Source organism: Bison bison, unplaced genomic scaffold, assembly GCF_000754665.1.
Source record: "Bison bison bison isolate TAMUID 2011002044 unplaced genomic scaffold, Bison_UMD1.0 scf7180017864053, whole genome shotgun sequence".
NCBI classification, from domain to species: Eukaryota; Metazoa; Chordata; class Mammalia; order Artiodactyla; family Bovidae; genus Bison; species Bison bison.
The window spans coordinates 4,798,968-4,824,543 of record NW_011494625.1 but is presented as its reverse complement, the minus strand read 5'-3'; the positions used below and the strand labels follow the sequence as shown (position 1 = coordinate 4,824,543).

The following is a 25,576-nucleotide window of genomic DNA, read 5'->3' as shown; positions in this document are numbered from 1 at the left end:
ATACCTGAATGGTCTAGTGGTTTTCCCCACTTTCTTCAATTTAAGTCTGAATTTGGCAATAAGGAGTTCATGATCTGAGCCACAGTCAGCTTCCAGTCTTGTTTTTGCTGACTGTATAGAGCTTCTCCATCTTTGGCTGCAAAGAATATAATCAGTCTGATTTCGGTGTTGACCATCTGGTGATGTCCATGTGTAGAGTCTTCTCTTGTGTTGTTGGAAGAGGGTGTTTGCTATGACCAATGGGTGACCATCAAAAAAAGCCTCTTTTTTTTCTTCTTCACATACAGCTCAGACTGCATTTTGCCTTTCTATGACTTCTTTTCGTCTTAGAGCCTGCTAACGGTGCTCAGTTTGATTTGACATCTCGATTAAAATGTTAAGGAAAAGGTATGATTTTCCCTTATCTTTTAGAAAAGGCCGTACATGGTGAAGTGCGACGCAACTGTCACTATCACTAATACTTGAAACAGAGAGGATGTGATGAGGATCTCACTCAGCAGGGAGAGATGCTGGATTGCTCAGTAACTCCCGCTTATCGGTTGATTTTTATAGCTTGAAAGGAGGAGAATATAATATAGTCTCTCCATGTGACTCATAGATGTCTCTTAGGATTAGCAGTACACATCTTTTGATGTTACCATGAATTTACTGAAATGCTGTGGGTATTGTTTTTGAGTTTTGTTTTTTTTTTAATGTGGACCATTTTTAAAGTCTTTATTAAACTTGCTACAATATTGTTTCTGTTTTAAGTTTTGATTTTGGGGGCCTGAGGCATGTGGGATCTTAGCCCCCCGACCAGGGATCAAACCCACACCCCCTGCGTTGAAAGGCAAAGTCCTAACCACTGGGCTGCCAGGGAAGTCCCTGTAGATATTTTTAGACCATATAGAAATAGAATATAGATGTATAAATAGGTAGAAGACAAAGGTGTGATTATCGCTAAAAATTAGAAATAAAGTCTGGCCCATGTCTTTTACAAGAAACCATTAAAAACATTGCTTTGTTTTCATTTTTGGAAGGATAGCACTTGTACATGCAGAACAGCCAACCTGCCTCCCCTCTGGTCAGCACTTGATAACCAGAGCACATACAAACAGAATCTCCTTTCATCACTGCTGTTAATTGTGAAAGAGCTTCATTCTTCCCCATGTGCCCAAACACAGAAGCTGGTACTGTTCCAAGGTGTCCTGAATACAACTATCTGGCCTTGGGTTAAATCTCCAAGGAGTTTGGTATTCACTCACAACTTCCTGGGGAAATAGAAGTTGTAGTAATCATTGCAAATATCTTGCATCGCAGCCTTAGCAGCTTTCCTGGCTCCTCACATACCCCGTATAGAATCCCTGAATGGCTGTATTTTCTAACTGTGAGATTGACTCTTTTTCTGTATAGCAGATTTCACTTTATACACTTGAAATTAAGGCAAGTTATTTAATAATATGTTTTAATGAGACCAGAATATTGTAAAAGAAATAATGTTGGTTCAGTTTTCTTTCCTTATTCTTGAAGAGAAGGTAATAACTTGCAAAACGACTGGCAGGGGAACCTAATATAATTAGGGCACTAATCCGATCATGAAGACCCACCCTCATCAGGTCATCAAAATCTAATTATCTCCCAAAGGCCCTGTCATTGGGGGAGAGGCTTCAACATACCAATATGAGAGAAACAAACATTCAGTTTGTAACACGCAGACTATGCCACTTGTTTTAATTAGTAATTTGAATAAAGGTGCCGAGACTTTAAAAGTGACTAAGCCCAAAGGGAAAATAAATATTTGGAGTTTGCATAATCTTCAGAGTACAAGGTGGGGCTGGAAATGAAGATAAATTCAAAAGGGATAAAGGTCTAAATTCCATTCAAGTAAAAAAAAATCAGTTGTGTAAGTATAGAATGGGTAAAGCTTGAATTTAATAGCAATTAACATGAAACATAATGACAACCTCAGAGATGGCAATGGCACCCCACTCCAGTACTCTTGCCTGGAAAATCCCATGGACGGAGGAGCCTGGTGGGCTGCAGTCCATGGGGTGGCTAAGAGTCAGACACGACTAGAGGAACTTAGCAGCAGCAGCAGCAGCATAATGGCAATCTGCTCTAGTACTCTTGCCTTTAAAATCCCATGGACAGAGGAGCCTGGCTGACCACAGTCCATGGAGTCGCAAAGAATCGGACACGACTGAGCATGCACACACGCAACATGAGACGTACCTGGAAATGCTTGTTGACAGTGACTAACTGGTGTGAGTGTGAATGCAGGCTTCTCATACTTTAATAGAAATACAGCATCCTGATCAAAAGGGGCCACCAGTTTCTCTGCACTCTTCCTCAGTAGGCCACTTTCAGCATATTGTATTCAGATACAACACATAAAAGGAAAAGTGATTTTATTTCTGTTTCCACGGTGCAGACGCTGTCTAATGGGTTTGTAGAGACAGGTAATTACTAAACTGCCTGTGAAATGTGTGGCCACATAACCAGTGTACAGTTACAGACTCACAGTGTACAGTGAGTGTGAGTTTCACAGAGTAGAATATGCAGTGAAGTGCTCGGTGCTGTGCTCAGTCACCTCAGTCATGTCTGACTCTGTGACCCCATGCCTGCCCGGTTCCCGGTCCGTGGAGATTCTCCAGGCAAGAGCACTGGAGTGGGTTGCCGTGCCCTCCTGCAGGGGATTTTCCCAACGCAGGGATCGAACGTGCGTCTCTTACATCTCCTGCATTGACAGGCAGGTCCTTTACCACTTGGGCCACCTGGGAAGCCTTGATTATAATCAAAGCACATTTCAAGAGCATGAAATTAGAGCATGGAAAACTTTTAGTTGTGTTCAGTGAAAGCTTTAAAAAAGAAATCTATGGTGATGTCCCCAAACTTTCTTTTATGAGTGACGCAGTACTTCAGGTAGAGTGAAAGTGAAGGATGATGTGATATCGATGGGTGGTCTCTGAAGGCGGGCGCAGGCGTCACCTGGGTGACCCCCAGCACTGCTCCGGGGGTGGGGTGCTGGGGGTGTGGCAGTGATTGTGGTCAGGTGGGCGGAGGTTAGCTGGCTCTGGGTTGAGGCTCTGTGATCAGGTAGAGGCATTTCGGATGCTCTTTATTCTTCTCTGTAAATGCTACTTTCCATATGGAATCATTTCCCACTAGATTTTTTTCCCTAAAGAACAACACCCTTCACACACCTTGGGGTGTCGTTCTGCTGCTAGAAATTCTCTCACACGTGTGTATGAAAATGTTCCCTGTTTCCCTCTCATTTTTGAAGGCTATTCTGCTCCTCTCTCCTGCTGCCCTGGGCAACCACTGATTTTGTGTCACACAGATAATTTTTTATTTTCTGGAATTTCATGTAAATGGAAGCTGTGTATTTTTTGGGGGGGGTCTAGCTTCTTTAATGCAACATCATAATTTTGAGATTCATCAACACGTGTTTGCATCAATAGTTCATTCGTTTATGTTGCAGAGTAGTATTTCATTGTAGGCTATATCACAGTCTGTTTATCCATTGATCCGCCTGTGTTTCCACACGCCGGACCCAGAGTGCAGCTGCGAACTCGGTACCCAGGCTCCGCTCTCACCCTTTGCTCGGAGTTCGTCCTGGGTGACTAACGCTGCCCCAACTCTGTACTTCAGCTTACCTTTTCCTGACCCGGTGGGAACTCTGATTTGTTCTTCCGAAGCCATCTCATCCTTGTCTTTTTAAACTGCATCCTCAATAACTGTTTTAAAGAACTCAGAACCAAAGAGGTAATTGTCCTCAGGTTTCTGACCTTCCCCGGTTCGCTTTGCTTCTGTCTGTCAGAAAGGTCACCAGGGGCCCTGGCCACGAGCGTCTCCCAGCTGAGCCGCGTCTCCGTGTGTTTGCTGCTGCTTCCTCTTCGTCTCGACGATGTCCTGGAATCCTTCAAAACTCAACAAAGTGGCAGCTCCTCCTTGGAAGGCTAAATTTATAAGAGATTTAAATGAAATCTAGTATTTTTCCTTTTGTTTCGGGTGTACAGTATAGTGATCTGGAATTTATAGATATTGCAAAATGAACACCACAGTAAGTCTAGTTAACATGAACAGTTACCATTTTTTTCTTGTGATGATAACTTTTAAGATCTACTCTCTTAGCAACTTTCAAATACTCAATACAGTATTGCTATTATTTTGTAAATTGGAGTATAATCGCTTTACAGTGTTGCGTTAGCTTCTGTTGAACGACAGCGGGAATCAGCCACAGTGGCCTGCTGTTAGTTGCTCAGTCATGTCTGACTCTGCGACCCAATGGACTGTAGCCTGTCAGGTTCCTCTGTCCACGGGATTCTCCAGCAAGAATACTGGAGTGGGTTTTGCCATTTCCTTCTCCAAGGATCTTCCCAACCCAGGGCTCAAACCCATGTCTCCTGCATTGCAGGGGATTCTTTATCATCTGAGCCACCAGGGAAGCCCAGCCAGCAGCCATAAGTATACACATCTCCCCTGCCCCGCTCCCCCCAGCCACTCATCTAGGTCGTCACCGAGCACTGAGCGGAGCCTCCTGTGCTGTGTAGCGGCTTCCCACGAGCTGTCTATTTTACACACAGTGGTGCCAACACAGTGTTGCTGACTGTGGTCACCATGCTGCACGTTGCATCACTGGGGCTCAATCTTGTTTAATAACTGAAAGTTTGTACCTTTTGACCCCTTCAGCGCTTCTCCCACTTCCCAGCCCCCACCTCTGGCAACCAGCGATCTGTTCTCTGTATCTCGGTTTGGTTTTGTTTCTTTCAGATTCCGTACGTAAGTGAGATCATATGGTATTTGTTTCTCTCTCTGACTTATCTGTTCACCCAGCATCACGCCCTCAAGGTCCACCCACGTTGTCACAGATGGCAGGATTTTTCTTTTTTTTTTTTAAAGTATGTTTATTTTTTTTAAACTATTTATTTATTTGGCTGTGCTGGGTGTTCGTTGCTGTGCAGGCTTTTCTCTAGTCGCAGTGCATGAGCTTCTCATTGCGGTGGCTTCTCTTTCGCAGAGCACAGGCTCTAGAGTGTGGGTTCAGTAGTTGTGGGGCATGGACTTGGTTGTTCTGTGGCATGTGGGATCTTCCTGGACCAAAGATCAAACCCATGTCTCCTGTCTTTGCAGGTGGATTCTTTACCACCTTCTTTGCCACCAGGAAAACCCAGGACTCCCCCCGCCCCCCACCTTGGGAACAACCTTCTTTCCCTTTTTATTCATGTAATTATGAACAATATACTCAAGGACGCTTTTTTATGGCTGGAGTGACTTCGCTTTCACTTTTCACTTTCATGCATTGGAGAAGGAAATGGCAACCCACTCCAGTGTTCTTGCCTGGAGAATCCCAGGGATGGAGGTGCCTGGTGGGCTGCCGTCTATGGGGTCGCACAGAGTCGGACACGACTGAAGCGAGTTAGCAGCAGCAGCGGCGGCAACATTTCCTTTCTCATGGTTCTTACATCGCACCGCTGTTAACCCTTCCTATCATACTTAAGAAACTGACCCCCAATTACTGATGACTTGTCTGTTAGCCTATGTGACGATAAGGGCCATGCCTCATTTGACTTCATATGTCAGCATCTAACATGGTGCTGTTACATGGTAATGTCCAGAAAATTGGTTAATAAATCATGAAGTTAATGACAAAGAATTCATTCATAGTTATCTTTCATTCTGTTTACTCTTCCTGTCTTCTCTTCTTAGCTTTTCTTTTGTTTCTGTTTTCCTCCACTGTGACTGAATTTCTGAAAGATAATAGAAGTAATACAAGCCTTGTGACTTTCAGCATTGTATTAGATCTGCTGACACTGGAAGATGGATTTTGAATGCTTGCAAACAAACTGTGAAAGTTTAAGCATTGTGGGTAGATGTGGCAATGGAAAAGATTTCGTTGGTGTTTGTTGTGAGGGTGGGTACATCAGCGAGGTTAACCTTCTTTGCTTGGGAATGAGAGGCCTCTAGACAGGTCTGCCCTGTTTGGACAGCAGCGCAAATAAAACCGTTTCACCTTGAGATGTTAGGTAACTGACCTTTCCCCAATCTGGAGGTCTCCCAGGATGTCCCTCATGGAAACCAAAGATAAAAACCCTATTTAAAATCTTCCAAAGTGGGTTTAGTTCAGATAGTTGTTTGTTTGGTTTTTTTCTAATTTATCTATTTATATATTTTTGGCTGTGCTGGGTCTTCATTGCTGTGTGGGCTTGTCTCTAGCTGGGGCAAGAGGGGCTCCTCTGTAGCTGTGGTGCGCGGGCTTCTCATTGAGGCCTCTTCTTGTTGCAGAGCACGGGCTCCAGGCACACAGCCCAGGCTCAGTAGCTGAGGCGTGCGGGCTTAGTTGCTCCGCCGCATGTGGGGTCTTCTCGGACCAGGGATCAAACCCGTGTCTCCGGCACTGGCAGGTGGACTCTTTCCCACTGAGCCACCAAGGAAGCCTAGTTGAGTCTATATACTTTCCATAGAGATACAGTGAAGTAATAAAGGTCCTAATTCACTGGTCAGCAAGTCGTGGGTGCTCATAAATGCTCGTCTTTCATCCTCATCCTCCTCCCCAAGCTGCCTGAGGTTCCCAGAGACCTACGTTTCCTTGAAATTCCCTCCAGATCAATGTCATGAATGTGGGACAGGTGCAGACAGTAAGTGCTGATCACCAACACACACGTCTTCTTTTCTGAGTCTCCTCTGTGGCACTTAGATTTTCTTTGAGAATAAACTGCGTTTGACTGCACACCAGCTGTTGATCAGGGAGAATGTTCTGCGTGAACTTCCTGACAACCATCCAGGAAACTCACTTGCTGTCAGAGACCAGTCCACTCACCTGAAATCCTTGTCAGAGCTCCCTTTCCTAGGAACACTGTGCATTGTTCTTCTCTTCCTACCTTTCCCGGAGGAGGTGCTCCAGACCTTAGCAGCAGGGGAAGGGAACACCTGAGCAGGTATTCTGAGCGGTGTGATGGCACTCCAGCGTGAAGAGGGGCCAGCAGCCAGTTTATCAGCCACCCAATGCTCAGCAGAAACTCTCCAGTCCCACCCTGAACCCACTAAAGTGGTGGTAATTAATTTGGGGTACCCTAGTGACACTATCTATTGTAATAGTAAATGGATGCTAATGTACTGAAAATGTTTTGAAAAACAAAACATAAAGACAATGGGAAAAATAGCCATAGTACCTAATTTCCTTCCTTGAAAAATGAGTTGTCTTTGTAGTTTTATGTTTAGCTTTGTGAAATACAGTTCAGCTGAATTTTTCTTTAATATTAGGTTGTGTCCTGTGGGTGTAGACTCTCCCTGTGGCTTGCACACAGATATTTCACACATCCTGCGAGTGTAGACTCTCTGTGGCTTGCCCACAGACGTTACGTGCATCCTGTGGGTGTAGATTGTCCCTGTGGCTTGCTCAGACATTATGTGCGTCCTGCGGGTGTAGACTCTCCCTGCGGCTTGCCCACAGACGTTAGATGCGTCCTGCAGGTGTAGACTCTCCCTGTGGCTTGCACATAGCCCAGGAACTGCAACGGTAGGAGTTGTTTGTGGAGAAGCTTCTACCTCTCTAAGCATCCTCAAAGGACATGGGACAGTCAGTCACCCTTCAGCGTTTGAAGGTTCCAAACTGTCCTCCAGGACTCCTTTTACCTAAGAAATGGAAAGAGAAACTGTTGCCTTCCCAGTCCTTACAGGCTGGTGATGGTGAGGCCGCATCCCTGGTCCACCTCCCATAAATCTCCGCAGTCAAAAGTCCCCGAGGCCAGGACCCTTGGATTCTGTCAACCGTGTGTTGTTGGCAGTGGTTCATTTTGAGAGATTCCAGAAGCATCTGCTTAAATCATTTTTTCTTTGTCTTTTCAGGAGCATCTAAAGGCCTTTGATGATGAAGTCAATGCTGTTTTGGACAATATGTTTGGACCTCGGGGTGAGTGAGAACTTGAGAACTCAATGTGGAAGGAGCACCGTCTAGTTAGAGAAGAGGATGGTGCCCTTGCAGGTGTCTGGGGAACAGTCTGGCGCCTCCCCTGAGAGACCTGCCGCCCCTCCCCCGTCCCTGCAGGGCCCCCGCCTCCTGCCCTCCAGCCTCTCCTGGGGGCAGGAACACAGCGCAGTGCCATCTGTGCCTCTGGTCTCTCCGCGGCTGCCATGGTGGCAGTCCTTTCCTTCCAAGCCTGCTTCTTCCTCTCTTCCCCTCCTCCACCCGCCTCCCACATCCTCACACACGGTCTCTCTGCCCCTCCCTGTCCGATAGACTCCCTCTAGACTCTCTGGGCTTTCCCTGCCCAGAGCCACAGTTCAGACTCCTCAGCTCCCAGCCATCCGGAGGGTCCTGGTGGTTCGTCCATCACCACCCACTCAGACCACGGGGGGCCTCCTGACGCGGCTGCCCTTCCTCATCGTCTGCTCAGCGGCAGCTGCAGCAAGACTTCAAAAGCCTAAGTCATATTGTGCAGCACTCTAGCTTAAAACCCATCAGGTCTTCCCTGCGTCCTCAGGATAAAACCCAGCTCCTCGTGGACCACGCAGCCCTGTACTGTCCGGCCCCAGCTGTCCACTCTCCCCATGCTCTAGACATCTTTTCCTTCCTCTGAGTGTAAAATTCATTCCTATGCTGCTGCTCCCCAGCACGGTCAGCTCCTTCTTACACTGTCAGATGTCCGCTTAACCGTCCCCTCCTCAGATAGCCTTTCCCTCACCAGGACGGTGGAGATCTGCCCTCAAAAGCAGCGACTCTTAAACCTCTCATTATGCTCTGTTTCAGCTCCTGTTTATTTCCTTCATGCACTTGATTAATAGCTCTTTCTTCCATGAGGACAGGACCCATGACTGGTATCTCCACGGTGTCTTAACGGTCCTAGGAACCAATTAGACACTATATATTTTGCAAATAAATGAGGAAAGTCTCAAGAGCATGCTTTTGTTTCCCTTGAGCCTTGCTGGTTCACAAAGCTGGAGAATTTACAAGTTGTCTGCTCAGCATTAGGGGGTGGGAGGAGAGGGAAACGAGGTTTTCCAGTTTCTCAGAACCTTTAAATAGAATCACGCTGGGACACAGGCTGCGTAAACTGTCCTGAGCGTGACCACTTGCATAGTGTTAGTGAGATGCTACTCTGATTGTAGAGAGCTTTCAAATATACTCATCTGTGTATTCACATTGTCTTTGGTCTTCGTTTTGTTTTCCATTTCCTCCTTGTGATGACGCCGTGGGGCGGGCAGAGTGGGATGTCGGTCGCTCGTAGCCCGCTTTGTGTGACGTGCCCTCTGTGGCACTGCTGTAGCAGGCAGTGTCGAGGACATGGGCACTCTAGCAGGCACGCGGGGCTTCCGGGTGACGGGCCAGCACGTGACGTCTCCACCAGAGACTTAACAGGCAGTGTCTGAGCCAAGGTCACACTGAGCTTTGGCATCAGTGAGGCCACTGTCACCTGGAATTACGTGAACAGGAGCAGTTAAGGACGGGATTGCAGTTGTTTGCTCAGTTTGGGTCATTTTTATGGAAATTTCCTTTGCTGCGAGGAGACTGTGAGGTTGACAGTTGATCGCTGATCAGGTGACGTCTGTGGTGACAGGAGGCTGAGCCTCCCGGCCGGCAGGCACCCTCCTCTCCCTTGAGAGGTGGGTGGGCTGAAATCGTGTGGCAAATCCCCTGGGGAACCGACAGGCATCCCCAAGCCTTTTCCGGCTGTACCCGTGCCATGTTGGCACCATCCAGAGAGATTGTTCTGGGCAAATACCTGACCCCGCTGCAGAGTTAACGTCTCAGGTCCCAAAGACGATGATTTATAAGTGCTCGGTCCTGAGTTTTGGTTAGGGCAATTGTGAGCCTCCCTAACAACCATGGCCATTGTTTACAGGACTGTGACACAAGACAGTCACAGCCTTGAGCACTGCATCACGTACTTGACCTGTCGGCGGGCATGCGTTTGATGACTGTCCCCTTCACCTCCACACTAAGCAGCTGTAAGTTATGAGTGAGACTGAGTAGAAATACAAGGTAGTCTCACCTCTCAGAGTACACTGGCTGGGGCCTGAAACCACAACCTCTGAGACAGAAAGCGCGGAAGTCAACCGCATGTGTTCGTTTCCGGGGCTGTCGTAGCAAAACTCCCACAGACTGTGCGGCTTAAGACAACAGCAGTTCATTCTCTCCCTGTTCTGGAAACACGGTGTCAGCTTGCCCGCCCTGCGCTTCCGGGAGCGCTCTGTCCACACCTCCCGCTCAGGGCTTTCCGGCCGCTGCCCTGGAGCTCCATCGCTCCATCACCCCGGTCTCTGCCTCCGTCTCCACATGGCCTTCTCCTCCTGCACCTCCCCTTCTTCTCAGGACACAGTTCCCTGAGCAGGGCCCACCTCACCTGGTACAGCCTCACGTTAGCCGGTTTGTGTCTGCAAAGGCCCTATTTCTCAGTAGGACCGCATCTACAGAGACCAGGAGTTTGGACCTGAACACACCTTTCTGGGGGACACTGTTTAACTCAATACCATAAGCAGAGGCAGGGTAGGGTTTAGTGCAAGTTACTTAACTGTTTTACTCAGTTTTTCTCTATTGTAAACCAGAGATAATTCCACCTATAGGATGGAGTTATCCATCACCTTGACTGTGGTGTTGGCAGCACAGGGCTTTGCATATGAATGGCACCCACTCCAGTGCTCTTGCCTGGAAAATCCCAGGGACGGAGGAGCCTGGTGGGCTGCTGTCTATGGGGTCGCACAGAGTCGGACACGACTGAAGTGACTTAGCAGTAGCAAACTCATCAGATTGTACACAGGAAAAGTGTGCAGGGTTTTTTGTATATGGCAATGACACCTCTATATAGCTGTTCAAAATAACATCACCTATATAATTAGATTGTTTTGAGAATTTTAAGTTAACACATATAAAAGGCTTTAGGTCTGTGTGTGGCACAGAATCAGTGCTCAGCAAATGTTCATTATAAAAACAGTGCTATAGCCACACGGGCTTCCCTGGTGGCTCAGATGGTTAAGAATCTGCCTGCAATGCAGGAGACCTGGGTTCAATCCCTGGGTCAAGAAGATCCCCTGGAGAAGGGAACCCACTCGAGTATTCTTGCCTGGGAAATCCCATGAACAAAGGACCCTGGCAAGCTACAGCCCATGGGGTCGTGAAGAGTTGGACATGACTGAGCGACCAGCACACACACTATCGCCATGATAACATGCAGACTGTAAATTGATCACTGTTTGTTACACTGAAGAGCTGTAGTTACGGAAGAGCAGTGGGAAGTGGCTTCCCTCAGAGGCCAGGCCCTTGACGTGGGCCTTGAAGGGCGCGCAGGCTTTAGATGCGGAGGTGGACATTGGGAAGTGGCACGGTGTGCAGACCTCAGGACGGATGGTTATGAGCCCCTTGTGCAGAAGATAACTTGTTACCTGCAGGAACGCTCCCCTTACCTTTCAGCTCCGTCACAGATGCGGGAAGTTCACAGCATCAGTGATGCCACAGAGCTCGAGAAGGCACTTGGCTCATAGAAACTGTGCTCTGCAGGATGGGATGTGGAGAGCCCGGGGCTGGGTGGGGTGGCAGGGAGCAGAAGGGGAACTGGGGCTCTGGGGACCAGAGGGATCCCGGAAAGGGAGAACCCAGCTCCAACAGCTCTGTTTACAGAGATCGGAGTCAGTGTGAAGTTCTCATAATTCTGGGCCAAACCATTTTCTCTCTCTAGACTACAACAAAAAGGAGCAGAACAGAGAACAAAAATCACTTTGTGCCTCCAGTTATTTTCTAATTACTGACTGTATTATAGTTCTATTGTGTATGTTTTCTTTAGGTTGTTTTTTTTAATAGTGAAAACTTTTATATTTGGAATTAGCTAGCTGGACTCCGTTTCAGTTCAGTTCAGTCGCTCAACTGTGTCTTGATTCTTTGTGACCCCATGGACTGCAGCACGCCAGGCTTCCCTGTCCCTGACCAACTCCCAGAGCTTGCTCTAATTCATGTCCATTGAATCAGTGATACCGTCCAACCATCTCATCCTCTGCCGCCCCCTCCTCCTGCCTTCAGTCTTTCCCAGCATCAGGTCTTTTCAAATGAGTCAGTTGTTTGCATCAGGTGGCCAAAGTATTCGAGTTTCAGCTTCAGCGTCAGTCCTTCCAATGAATATTCAGGACTGATTTCCTCTAGGATGGATTGGTTGGATCTCCTTGCAGTCCAAGGGACTCTCAAGAGTGTTCTGCCACACCACAGTTCAAAATCATCAATTCTTTGGTGCTCAGCTTTCTTTATAGCCCAACTCTCAGTTTACATGATCCCAATTTTGTTGGCAACATCCAAGCATCATAGTCCGGAGCCAGTCAAACATATGCCTTCTCCTCTCCATCAGGCCTGATCAGGGTGTTGACCTTGGCCACGTCAGCATTAGAGGGCTTCTCCACAGCCTGTTGGATTGGGCGCTTGTTGGCCTTGACACCCACAGTGGACACCCGTGTGGTGTGGTCTTCTGTCTTCTTCACGGCTGACTTGGTGGTGAGGGGGAACCTGACCATGGCACAGTGGTCCAGTTTGTTTCTCTTGGGGGCGCTCTTCGAGAATGTTTGAGCTGCCTCCTGAGCCACAGTGTTCTGGGCCACTGGAAGGTGGGTGACGTCCGGTCTTTGTTTGTGGCTGTGGATGCCTTTCAGCACAGCTTTCTTGGCCTCAAAGCCTTTGCTTTGGCTTTGGCTTTAGGAGGGGTAGGGGCTTCCTTCTTCGCCTTTGGTGCCATCTTCATGAAAAGCTTCTTTAGGTTTGTACGTGTTCACTCTCCAGAGTAAGGGACACTTGCCTCCTGGCTGTGCGTACTCTTGGTCCACGATCAGATTTGGATCCTTGGTTTGTTTCCTGTTCTCCATTCCAAACCCTCAGCTCCAAGGCTCGTTCCAGCCTCTCGCCCTCGCCCTCCTGTAATCCCGCTGCCCTGTTTGGACCAGCTGGACTCTAACCACTCCTGGTTTCTATAGTGATGCTAAGCTGATTCCAGGGGGTGCGGGTGCTAGGAGCTAGGGCTCAGTATGGACGTGTGCTCTGTCCCGCCTCCCAGAGTTGCTCCGTGGAGGCAGCAGCAAGGTGCAGTGACCCAGGAGCTGGGTGTGGATTCACGTCCTGACAGCTGCTGACTGCCCGATGGCCTCTTGCAGGTGCTGACGCTTGCTTAGCCGTTTGTGTGGGACAGCGTAATACACATGCCTGCTGCTTACTGAGTGTAAACACAGGACTCTGCCACTTAGACATCGAGAACGGTCACTTCCCACCTCTCTGATTTGTCACTGCGTGTTCGGCCTAAGCCCTGTTGGCACCGTGGAACCTTCCTTAACTATTTCAGCCCCACTGGTTTCTTCTTCCGAATGGAACCCGAATCCAGCTTGCTCACGCTGCGGCCCACGGTTCCCTGCTGGGCCTGGTGCGACACACGCAGCGCACGAGACGGCATCTCCTTACTAAGCACGCAGGGTGCTCTGTGGGATTCTCACTGTGTGTTTCTTTTCAGATTCTCGAGTCAGAGGATGGTTCATGCTGGACTCCTACCTCCCTACCTTTTCTCTCACTGTTTTATACCTGCTGTTGATATGGCTGGGCAACAGATGCATGAGGAACAGACCTGCTCTTTCCCTCAGGGGCATCCTCACCTTGTACAATCTTGGAATCACACTTCTTTCCGCATACATGCTGGCAGAGGTAAGTGTCCGCAAAACAGTTACGTCTGGCATTCCAGAACTTTCCACGGTTTCTATCAATACTGATCTTTAATATCTCAAGAAGCTGTTCCAGCGTCTGATATTATTCCTTCCACATGGGTGGAAGTCTTTGTTTCTAACTTGAATTTTTCTTATTGTAATTTAGACCTATTTCTTTAGTCCTTAGTCTTTAGTTGTAATTTAAAGTCACAATTTAGATCTGAATGGGCTTAAAGATCATGTATTTTTTTTTTCTCCTTTTATAGATTACCATACTGAGGCTTAGAAAAGTTAAACTGGTTTGCCTGAGCTATTGAGTAACAGTATTTTTTTCAATTAAACATTAAATACAGTTAGTCTGACTGAAATGCAAACATAACATCCCTTAAAGGATGCTCCTCGCATCTCCGGGCCACTGTGTGTCTTGAGGACCACCTCCCGGAGGCCTGGGGTGACATCCCAGCTTGGCTATAGTAGCCTGCATTGCATCATGTCTTCCCTATTCCTTTATAATCTGCCAAACCTGAGTGATTTCACAAGAAAAAGAACAAGTAATGATGGCCCTGCCTACACAGCTAAAGGGTATTTACTGTAATACAAGAGGAAATCTTAAAGTGTTAAATAAACCTCGAGAGAGAGAGAACTAAAACAGAATCTTTTTGGAGAAAAATTAGGATAAAATCATTCATATATATTATAAATGGCTAACAGTGGCACACACATAGCTGCCTTCCTGGGCTCCTTGGATTCTGAATGGAAATAAATTCTTGTCTAAAACATAGGCCCTCTCACCCCTAGTTTTTAATCTGTGTTTAATTAGCCTAATAGGCACCATCCTAATGATGGTTAATAACCATCATCTAAACTGTTTTGAAACGCTAATTATGGGACTGGAGGCATCAGAGTGCAGGTGGCAGAGCTTGGGGTCAGGAAGGCCACCCTGACAGCTCTAAAATCACACCACCTGAGTCTAAACGGGGAACTTGCATTTTAGTTTCCCTCCTGGCTCAATTTTAGTTTTCTCTTGCGAGAGAGTAATTTACGGGCTTATTCCTCCCTGTGCAGCAGGGAGAGGCACTCTTCCCGGGGCGGGTCTCAGCGGCCACGCGTCTGCAGGGCCCGCCTGGTGGGCTCACTCGGTCAGAGGTGCGAGCCCCGCGGGAGGGTCGGCGCAGCGGAGGCGGGAGGCCCGAGCGCGGTGGCGGCTCTCCACGTCCTCTGCGGCCCTGGGGGACTCACTCAGCCAGCTTAGCTGTAAGATGGAGACGCGACGTCTGTCCTGCCTCACTCCCTCCTGGGCGTCAGGACGTCAGTTCTGTTCAGCCGGCACTCAGCGAGCCCACGCTCGTTGCGGCCCAGGGGCCACAGCGAGGTCAGAGGTGGTTCCTGTTCTCGAAGAGCTCACAGACTCGTGCAAGTGCAGGAGACAGTCAGCCCTATGAGTCAGGACGAAGTCCGCAACAGGCACCGACGGCAGGAACGAGAACGACAGTTCAGTGCCTGAGCCGCCACATACATGTACGGGTTTGTCTCTTTTAGGGAGAAACCCCTGCACAGAGCGCATTCTCCACTGTGAGCTTTAGCTCCCACTGGTCTGCTGTTTCTCTTCTCAGACTTTTCCATCTCTCAGTTCAAAATCACTGCTGGTGGTTGAGTGCCTCCTAGTCTCCTGACCTAACCTCTTTCGGGGTTTAAGGTCTTCCCCCTTATACTACAGGCTGTGTTCGTAGACTAGTCAAGGGGTAGCTTACCTTAACCTTGCTAACCTGTTACACTCAGGCCAGACGTGTGCTTAGGCCAGGAAGCTGCCCTGAAACCACTAACACTGTTCCAGCAAGCGCACCCTGCAGGCCCTGCACGGTGTCGGGTCGAGTCCCAGGCTCTGGAGCACAGCCTCGGCCCAAGTGCAAGAGGGAGCACTGGCCCAGGCGGGGTTGGGGAGGCCTCTCTGAGGAGGCGATGGCTGAGCTGCGCGCAGTGATGAGAGCAGGCCAGGCAGGTCAAGATCTGGGGAGGCCTCGAGGCCGCAGCAAGCTCAGGGTGGTGGTCGAGGCCCACGAGAAGCAGCGGTGTGCCAAGGAGAGTGGACAGAGACGGGTGATGCGAGACGAGCTGGACGGGAGCAGGTTACCCAGGGCCTCGCCAGGAATTTGGCTGTTCTTAGGAGGAGCCATCGAAGGATGTTAATGGATGAGCGATGGGATCTTCTACATGGAGAATGGACTCAGCGAGTTGGGGCAAGCATGGAAGCAGAGGCTCTGCTGGGGGGACTTGATGGTGCTACAGTCACAGACACCAGTGGTGTGGACTGGGAGTGGATTCTAGTCATATTCTGGAGCGAGTTGGCCCACACCTCCTTAAGGCTGACAGCCCTGTTTGAAAGCCTGGTTTCCTCCTCTTCAACACTCAGGTTGGGTGCTTCCTGCAAACCAGCACGCCCAGGGCAGCAGGAGGGGTCTGGGGTGAGGCCCTCTGAGCCTTCCCCAGCCTGGCTGCTTGCTCTGCCACTCAGTCTGTCAGATGGTTCTGCAGGGGTGCGGTGGGGAGGGGACAGCCGGGGGACAGCTGACTAAGCAGAGCATGGCCTGTTCTTTCCTACTGTGGTGTTGCTATTACATAAACACGGTAGATGGTAGAGCCCCGAGCTGCAGAACTACAGCCTGACCATGGAGGTTTTTAATTAATCTTTCTAAACAAAGTTAAGTAACTTTATTTTGAAAAAGGCAGAAAAAATTTACATACACTTCTAGATATTCCTGGATCCACTGGGGCCTCCCACCAGCTCCCATTTGAGAACCAACATGGACAGCTCTGGGACCTGGGGGTGACTTGATCTGTAATAGACCCACCAGGAAGGTTCAGTCTCTCTTACTTTCCCTGGATTCATTATCCTGATAACCTATACTTATCACAATGTTAACTGGGGTGATTTTGTTAGAAGAGAAGCAGTGGAGGATATGGAAGACTCATGAAGGTTCTGAAACATTCTGTGTTCTTTGAGTTTATCTCTTTTTCTTGGTGTTCAGTTTATTAACATCCCTCCCTCCCTGCTCTGTCTAACAGTCGGTCCCTTTACACCTTTTTGATAAGCTACAGAAAATTATAGGCTTTCACATATATCATATGTAAATCAAAGCCAAAGACCTTATAGTCTAGAATTTTAAGTTTCTTAGTAACAGTGAGCAAGAAGGCAGAAAACTTTTATAGAATTTCCCACAAAGAAAGTTCATTCCCTTAAGTTGCAGAAGCAAAACTAGACAAGGAATTAGAAGACCTGAATCCAGTTGTCGTTCTACTACTTATAGTCGTGTGATCACAAGCAAATAGTCATTGAGGACTTTCTCTGTGCCAGGCATTGGACAAGGAATTGTAGTTGCAAAAAATGAGCAAAGGAGGAGGCATGGACTTTATGGAGCTTTGTTTTTTGAGCATAATGGGGAAAACAGATGTGTATCAGTTATAATCGCACAAATGACTGATTACAACATAGCATAAACACAATGAAGAAAATGACTTCAGAATGTCTGTGAGCCCTGGTTTTCTCATGGAAAATGGTAATAAGTACATAATTCATAACTTTGGGATGATCAAATAACAAATACTTACATGTAAGCCAATAAAGTACTTAAATTTTAGTGTAGTTTCTTCACATATGTTTACATTTAATTCTGTATTGTATTTGTAGAGCATATGATTAGATAATTGTTTACAGAAAATATTTTGTTACTCAAATGATAGCTAAATTCTGTTTCTGGTGGCTGTGAAGGTTAGAAGTAAATCCTATATTAACCAAGGATTTTAACCACTGATACCAGTTCAGCAGCAAGAAATTAGGTCCTTTGATACTGTGTGTTTGGGAACAGGATTGAGTAAAGCTCATACTGGGAAGAACTCAAATCTTGAATAGATGCCAATCAGAAACATGAATAGGAAGTTGAGTTTTCGTCCAAATTTTTGCACTGATTTTTTTCCTCTCCTTTGTTTCTTTGGCAGCTTATTCTCTCCAGTTGGGAAGGAGGGTACAACTTACAGTGTCAGGATCTGACCAGTGCAGGGGAGGCCGACATCCGGGTGAGTCAGCTGTTTGTAACCATTTCTCACTGAAAAGGAGAGAAAGCTTTCTCCTCCCAGAGACGAGGATGGAGGCTGGGCTTAGATAAGCAGGGGTCTCCGTCGTAGTAGAAGTGCTCATTTGGGGGACAGATGGAACAAACCTTGAATAGATCCCTTTGCAAAGTGGAATGGGGATGACCTCTGTCCTGATACAGAATCATCTCCAGGATGGAGCTCAGTGAAAACAGCAACCCACAGACCATGCCTATAGTACAGGGCCTCATGTGCAGAAAATGATAGGAATATGCATGTCTTAGCTTTTAGTTTATTCTGCCATTGTTTCTTTTTAAAACCATAAGCAAACATACTTGTTTCCTTTTAGGGGAGGGACCAGGGCAGAGTAGATAGAGGTGGAAATTGGACTTCTCTGAATGTCCCTTGTCTAATTTTCAGAAACAGTAGGTGTTTTCACATAATTATAAAGCAAATTTTAAAAGAATGCAAGGCAGCCTCTTATTCCACATCTTGGAAATAAAATAATTACCCGTATATTAAGTTGCTGACATAACCACCCAAGGAATTCTTTCACGTGCCTTTAAACAGTGTTTGAGTGCACACCCTGAGCGAAATGACCTCAACGGCATTCAGTAATTTGGAAGGGGGGGCTGCTCTTATTAATAAAAATATTGGTATTGCTTTTTGTGGGACTATTATAGGTATGCTTAAGATAAAGTACATAATAATGTTAATATCATTACAACTAATATTTGAAACACAGAAAAGAGAAACCAAGACTCAGTAATCATAGATTTAAATCAGAAATATCAAAATGAACATTCTTTCTAAAACGTGCTTTTTAGCTCTGTTCACAGGAGAGGTCTAGTTAGTCTCTGAGAAACCAGCAGTGATACCCACATCATGCTCTCTAAATATAATCCACCAGGAGGGTTTAGTGCTCTTAGAGAGTTGATCGATTCCTGTTTGGTTGGGGGGAAGTACATATATGAGAAGAATCCAGGACATCATGTGACAGAGCCAGGAAGCTGGGGTCACGACAAGAAGATGTAAGGGCCAGCTTAAAGGGACTCCCACAGCTAAAGTGGGACAGTTTGAGTATCAAAAGGAATATTGACAAATTTATAAAAACTAAACGAGTTTAAAATGACACTAAAAAAAAAATCGTTGTTACTTTTTGAAGGTTACTAGGACACCAACTAATTCTAGAAAAAAAAAATTGAATCAAACATCTATCCTGCCATTCATATGTAAGTTTCCAAATAGCTAAAGAGAAAGAGCTTCCCTGGTGGCTCAAACAATAAAGAAACTCCCTGTAATGGGGGAGACCCAGGTTCGATCCCCTGGGTCAGGAAGATGCCCTGGAGGGCATGGCAACCCACTCCAGTATTCTTGCCTGGGAAATCCCTCGGACAGAGGAGCCTGGAGGGCTATGGTCCACGGGGTCACAGAGTTGGACACGACTGAGTGACTAACATCATCTCACGTGCTATGTAAAGTTTCCAAATAGCTAAAGAGGAAGAACTATTTCTATAAAGACAAAAACATGCACGTAAGTATGAAGAGAATTTGAAAAGCACCATTTTGCAGCTTCTAGTGAAGGGTAATGGGCCCAGACGGCAGTCATCTGTAAACGATGAAGCTACCGGGTGAAAGCTGAGTGGAAGCTTCGCGATGATTAGGTGAGGCTGTTAACACCTGGACTCTGCTGCTGTTAGTGTCAGCGGGCCACCCAGAAGCTGGGTACCTCTTGACGTGATTCCACAGGAAGTACACAGACCCACGCCTGAAGTACAGTTGACCACTAAACCACGTGGGTTTGAATTACACGGGTCCACTTAATACACAGACTCTTTTCAGTACTAAATACTAAGTGCTGTACAACCCGACACGGAGGAACCATGCTACGGAGGGCTGGCTGTAAGTTATACACAGACTCTGGCCTGTGCAGGGGGTCAGTGCCATGACCATCCCTTCCCCGTTGTTCAAGGGTCAACTGTAATCTTACCTCCAACCTTAAACCTGAATCCAGCTAAGCCTCTGTCATTGCTCTTACAGAAAACGTGGAGGATAGAGAAGTAAGTTTAAACAACACTAGGAAAAATAAGTCACCTAAATCCATACTATTAGGAATTCTATACAACTGATCAAGTTTAAGAAATAAAAGATCAGAAAGAAAACAGTGGAGCACAGAAAGGGAACAGACTTTTTGGTCCCCCCCAATATTTTGGAAAGGTACAATAATTCCTTTCACTAGATGGGGCTGGATTGCTGGGAATAAGGAATAGATGGCAGCAGAGGCCGGGTGAGATGGTTCTCGCTGGTCTGGGAGCAGGGCGGGTGAGCCGGTGGAGCATGGTCCAGTGCCCGCAGGGGCAGGTGGCCCCGGGCGGCATCACAGCTCACCCTGTCTTCCTCCCGCTTGACTTCTCGTACAGGTAGCCAGGGTGTTGTGGTGGTACTACTTCTCCAAATTAATAGAGTTCCTGGACACAATTTTCTTTGTGTTGCGGAAAAAAACCAGCCAGGTCACCTTTCTCCACGTCTACCATCACGCCTCCATGTTTAACATTTGGTGGTGCGTCCTGAACTGGATTCCTTGTGGGCAAAGTAAGTATACATCTGTCGGTTCTGTGTAATGGGCCTCCTGCCCGTCACACGGGGAAGCACACGTTTGCTGGTGGCCGTTTCGTTTCTCATCTTTGATCCTGGCAAAACCTTTGAGTATTAGGATAAATTTTAAAAGTGTCTTCTCTTCCATGCACCATACATCTGATGGCAGGAGCGCGTGCCCCAGCTGGAGCAGGTTACCCCACGCCCTGGGCTGGTAGAAACAGCGCCTTCCAGTCACGACCCCTCGGCTGTGGTACAGATGCAGTCATTTCAACTTCAGGGGCTTGTTTATCCATTCTGAAAAAATAAAATTACATCCCCCTGACCCACCAGAGCAGTGGCTTTCAATTTTTTTTTTTTTTTTTACTAAGACATCAATAAATATTACATTATATCACAACCCAGGGCACTCATACTGAATGAAACAAATTCCATGAAACAGTATTTAGCCTGGCTCTGTGTGATTCACTTAAAAAAAAAATTGACCTCACTTTTTCAAAAAGCTAATAACTTTCACTGCACTGACTTTCACAGTTGACATGTCAGTTCTGACCTGACATATCAACACAGCGCTCAAGAGAGAACAATACTTTTTATTGGATATTTATTGGTTTATACCCAAGAATTCAAAAGTATTCTATGAAAAATCAGGTACAACTCAGGTCAGAATGATTTTCTCCTAGGATATAGGAACTTGTAGAGATGATACTTAAAAAAAAAAAAAAACTGGGGTATCTGCAGCACATTGACTATGAAGATGTAAATTTAAACTCCAGTAAGCTTGCTGGAGGTGCAGTGGACAGAAGAGACCCTTTTCCACCTCTCCTAGACTGACATACTCTGGTTTCAGTTTAGTTATTAAGAATATAGTAGACTGATGATATAATCAGTATGTAGACTAAAATCAATACCAAAGGACAGTTGTCAAGGCTAAGTATTTTTTTGATTATCAAGTTTCATTTCTAAATCACTAAAGCATCTAAAAGTCGATCTTAACCATTGTGTAAAGACATTGTATTTCATTCATGGGAATTCTATGTGTGTGATGGTTTCTTTTCAGTCTAGAATACTATGAAAATTATAAGCAGCAACTACTTTTTTAAAATTAATTGATGGAAATGAAAACTCAGGTTGGTAAAAAAAAAAAAAAAAAATCACTAATATTGTGCTGCCTGGTACTCTGAAACTATATTTGTGCTTTCATATAAATCCAGTGTCCTGACAAGTCATTCCAGCCAGTGTATAAGGACTTGCTAGATTCCTGGTGCTGTTCCTCTTGTCATATTCATTGATTTGCATTGATCTATCCAGATTGTTAATTCAGGACTGGGAAACCAGGCAGGAGAATTTAAATTAATTAACCCCCATATGTGCAGTGCCTTTTAGTTTATATAGTTAACCCCATCACAACCTTAAGTGGTACTTACTTATATCAGTTTTCCAGATGAGAAACAAAATTTACAAAGTAATATATGCAAGGGGACAGAGCTATTTAGGTGGTCCTCCAGCTGCACAGCCCGTCTCTTGGGCAGCTCACAGACCAGCGGCCTGGATCCTGGACCCGCCCATTGCGCTCACCTTCTGCGCGCCCCGTCCGGAGCCCTTCACGTAGGCTGACGTTGTTCTCACACCCTGCTTCCCGCTCCTTGGCTTGTGCACTTCCTCACCTCTTGCAGCTCAATCCTTTGACCCTTAGTTGAGCCAACACAGGGCTTAGCCCTTGCTCCTTAGTTTCCTGAAACACGACTCACCCACGTGGATGATAGCACCTGTCATGAAGGTGATGGCAGGGGACCGGAGGCAGGGGGGTTCCCCGCCACAGCTCAGCACAGCAGATACCCAAAAGTGTTAGACACCCCTTGTCCCAGAAGTTCAGGAGGCTTCCTGGCCACTGGGAAAGTCCCCAGCCCAGCTCAGCCTCTTCTCATCCTGCGGGACCTTCCCCGATTCACATTCTGCAGCATCTCCTGGTTCTAGGTCCCTTCCAGGGAGATTCCATTTACCAAACTATGAAGGGCAGTACATTTTCCCTGACTCTCAAGTGCCCTGTTCAGCCATGTATGAAGGCTATAATCATATAGTCTGTCTACAACCCAAATGGCTGGAAGGTTTAGTGAAAGCAAACACATGTTCTTTCTGAAATTCTGCCTCCTGGTTAGATGGTAGTCATGACAGAGACTGCATAGCCCTGGCAAAACGGTTTTCAGAGTCCCAGCCAGTCCCGGGTGAGCCCCCTCTCTAGGTGTCTGGTGGAATCCTGCGATGATGGCACAGGAATCGGGTGAGTCACGTGAGCGCTGGGTTGTTTGTGCTCAGTTATGTCAGGGAGAACAGTGCTTGACGAAGAACGGCCGGTCCTGCCTTCCAAAGGAACGATAATGCCTCCTGTGCTCTCCTAGGTTTCTTTGGCCCCACCCTGAACAGCTTCATCCACATCCTCATGTACTCCTACTACGGGCTGTCCGTGTTCCCGTCCATGCACAAGTACCTCTGGTGGAAGAAGTACCTGACGCAGGCCCAGCTGGTACGTCTGCCCCCGCCAGCTCCGCCCCGCGGGCTGCGGCGCATGCTCGGTCCCAGCCCTGGAGGCTGGAGGCTTTCTTAAAAACGGGCTTTTAAGAATAAAACCTTGTTAAAGTGTCCTTCGTGTACGGAATGCGTCCTGTGCGTATGGAATATGCAGCTAGCTCACTCCTTGCTGTGAAATGTAGACGAATACTTTTGAAGTTACTCTGCTGAAGCGTTTCTAGCTAAATGGCCTGAGATGTTCCCCAGAGAAAATTAACGATGGCCAATTTTACACACTTGCTAACTTCTGACAAAACTCCCAGAGAGGAGAGTGGGCCCCTCGGGCGCTTTGGGGGCTCTCTCGCCCCGGGAGCAGGCTTGCAGCAGAGCCAGAGCGATCCGCCCCTGCCGCCCACAGGTGCAGTTCCTGCTCACCATCACCCACACCATGAGCGCCGTGGTCAGGCCCTGCGGCTTCCCCTTGGGCTGCCTCATCTTCCAGTCTTCTTACATGATGACGCTGGTCATCCTCTTCTTAAACTTCTACATTCAGGTACGTTTAAACTCAGTCAACAGCGAAACATGAGACTGAGCACCTCTGCGTTACGTTTTTAATTTTACCAGTTAAACGTTATGGGAGTGCAGGCTTGTTGATCAGCTCAGATAACAGAGGTGCACAGAGTCCACCCTGCAACCTGCATTCCTAACTCATCTCCCTGCACCTCCTCCACAGGAGAACTAACCCCTGTTACTGCTCTGGTGGGCATTCTGCCAAACGTTTTTCAATGCATGCCTATGAAGTTTAATCAAAAATACTATGTATTTGAATCTTGTATTTGCACCAGGCTGCCAAAGTCTCACCTCTGAAAGTTAAACACTGTGTATAGTAACACAGATCTAGGAAATCTCTATGAATGGAGGAAAACATCGACTAAATGAACCTAATGGTGAAAACCTGTTGCCATTAGCTACTGCAAGGTTGTAGACTTCCTGTTTATTTGAAAACGTTCTTTTGAAGTGAACCAGGATGAGAAGGTCACATTGACTTTTCCTTAGGTGCCATTTTCTTTTTAACAATTTACGTGGAAGGGATTTCCAAAACGCAATTTCAGAGCAACTCTGTTCTAAAGAACCGGTGGCAGCAGTGACAGCACAGGCCTCAGGCGGTCGGTTTTGAATTGCTCCTCTGTGGGCTGCGGAAATAGAAAGCTTCGTAAGAAAAATGAGAATATACAGTTCATTCAGAACAGTACTTCTGAAATTGTATTGGCTGTATTTTCTCCTGCAAATAAACAAGTGCCCACTGACTTTAGTTTGGGTTGACTTTGAGCAAATGTATGGTGGTTTTATACAGAATACGGCTGGGGGAGCAGAACTTCTGATAGCTTTTCAGCTCTTGTGTTTTGGAAATTGGACTGGCGAGGCTTTGTCTCCTGTGAGATAAAAGTTTCCTTTGAGAATTTCTAAAGCAGCAACCATTGATAGAACCAAACAAAGCCACCCCTCTCCTAAAAAAAAAAAAAAATGATGAACGTTGCTGGCAGACTAAGGGAATCATCTTGGTGTTGAAACTTGAAGGAATCCATAGTCCAGCAGTGGGGAACAGTGGTGCTCAAAGCCGTAGTCAAGGTCAGCCCTGATCCTGAGTTGATACTATTCGCTTTTTTTAAAAAAGTGAGATCATATATTTTGTCTGAATAGGAAGGCTGTGCCAAGACATACATCAAGCCAAAATCTCAGGTACCAGTACTTTTGAAATAACAGCACTTTTTCACTTGAATTGTATTTTTTTTTTTAATTTCTATCCTTAAGTAAGTCATAGTGCATACTTGAAAGTTGCTGAGACTAGATCTTAAAAGTTCTCATCACAAGAAAAAATTCTAGTGGGATGGGAAATGTGGTAAATCCTGTATGTGGGATGGTAAGCTACACGGTGTGACCACTTACCAAGCAGTAAGTCATTTACAAGCATTAAATCATGTTATACACCTGAACTGATGCACTGAATTTCACTTATACCTTGACTTTTTAAAAAGACTTCAAAAAAATCATTCCCTCCATGTAAGCAACTAATGCAGAATTTGAATGCTAATCCCATAAAATAGTATATCAATACTAACCTGATGTGGGTAAGGTGAGACAGCTTTTCCTTGGAATTCATGCATTTGTCTTGTTTTTAATCAGAAGCTTAACAACCATCATTTAACAAATAAGCATTCATACTAGAAAGTTCAGTACCCAATGAAATCATGCATTGTTTTAGACCCTAAGTCACATTACAGACAAGGTTCTATTAAAGAATCCCTTTCTCTTTTTCTCTTCAACATGTACACATCCCAACAGACATACCGGAAAAAGCCAATGAAGAAAGCCATGGAAGAGGCAGGGAAAGAAGTCAAGAATGGTTTTTCCAAAGCCTACTTCAGCACAACGAACGGAGTAATAAGCAAGAAGGCACAATAAGTGTCGCGTCTCAAAGACAAAGCATATATAATAGTCTAACAGATCCGCTTGTTTTAAAGCAAAGACTGAATTGAAAGTTATATATGTTTTAGCATAAACTAATTTCTTTTGAGTTTATAAATCATTTGTATCCGGAACGTATTAATATATTGCTGTTGGGTTGATCTGTTAACTGAATGCTTTCATCAGCAGTGAGGCGAGAACTCCGCAGAACTCAGAACCCGTGCGCCTTCTCTCCTCTCCCCACCAACCTACCGCCCCCCCCCCCCCCCCGCCCCACCCCGCC

General features: G+C 46.6%; 2 protein-coding genes across 13 annotated transcripts in view; one reads left to right on the top strand and one right to left on the bottom strand.

Annotated features, from left to right (window-relative positions):
* Window positions 1-4,747: 4,747 nt before the first annotated feature.
* ELOVL2 (ELOVL fatty acid elongase 2) lies at window positions 4,748-25,424 on the top strand. The gene is made up of 8 exons (XM_010835862.1): window positions 4,748-4,761; window positions 7,828-7,891; window positions 13,452-13,639; window positions 17,632-17,709; window positions 20,145-20,316; window positions 22,719-22,843; window positions 23,246-23,380; window positions 25,171-25,424. Exons 2-8 carry the CDS (start codon window positions 7,876-7,878, stop codon window positions 25,288-25,290), a joined length of 834 nt encoding a protein of 277 aa, XP_010834164.1. The 5' UTR covers window positions 4,748-4,761; window positions 7,828-7,875; the 3' UTR covers window positions 25,291-25,424.
* Window positions 23,417-25,576, bottom strand: part of SYCP2L (synaptonemal complex protein 2-like) — a 70,958-nt gene continuing 68,798 nt past the window's right edge. For all 12 annotated transcript variants that reach the window (XR_824938.1, XR_824942.1, XR_824939.1 and 9 more), the window contains one exon: window positions 23,417-24,020. The gene's annotated coding sequence lies outside the window, so the exon portion shown is untranslated. The remainder of the gene's footprint in view (window positions 24,021-25,576) is intronic.

What these genes read in the sequence shown, in the direction of transcription:
- ELOVL2 (XM_010835862.1), top strand. An exon ending in CAGGGGAGGCCGACATCCGG is followed by an intron (nt 17,710 to 20,144) that starts GTGAGTCAGCTG and finishes CTTCTCGTACAG; the next exon opens with GTAGCCAGGGTGTTGTGGTG. An exon ending in CTGGATTCCTTGTGGGCAAA is followed by an intron (nt 20,317 to 22,718) that starts GTAAGTATACAT and finishes GTGCTCTCCTAG; the next exon opens with GTTTCTTTGGCCCCACCCTG.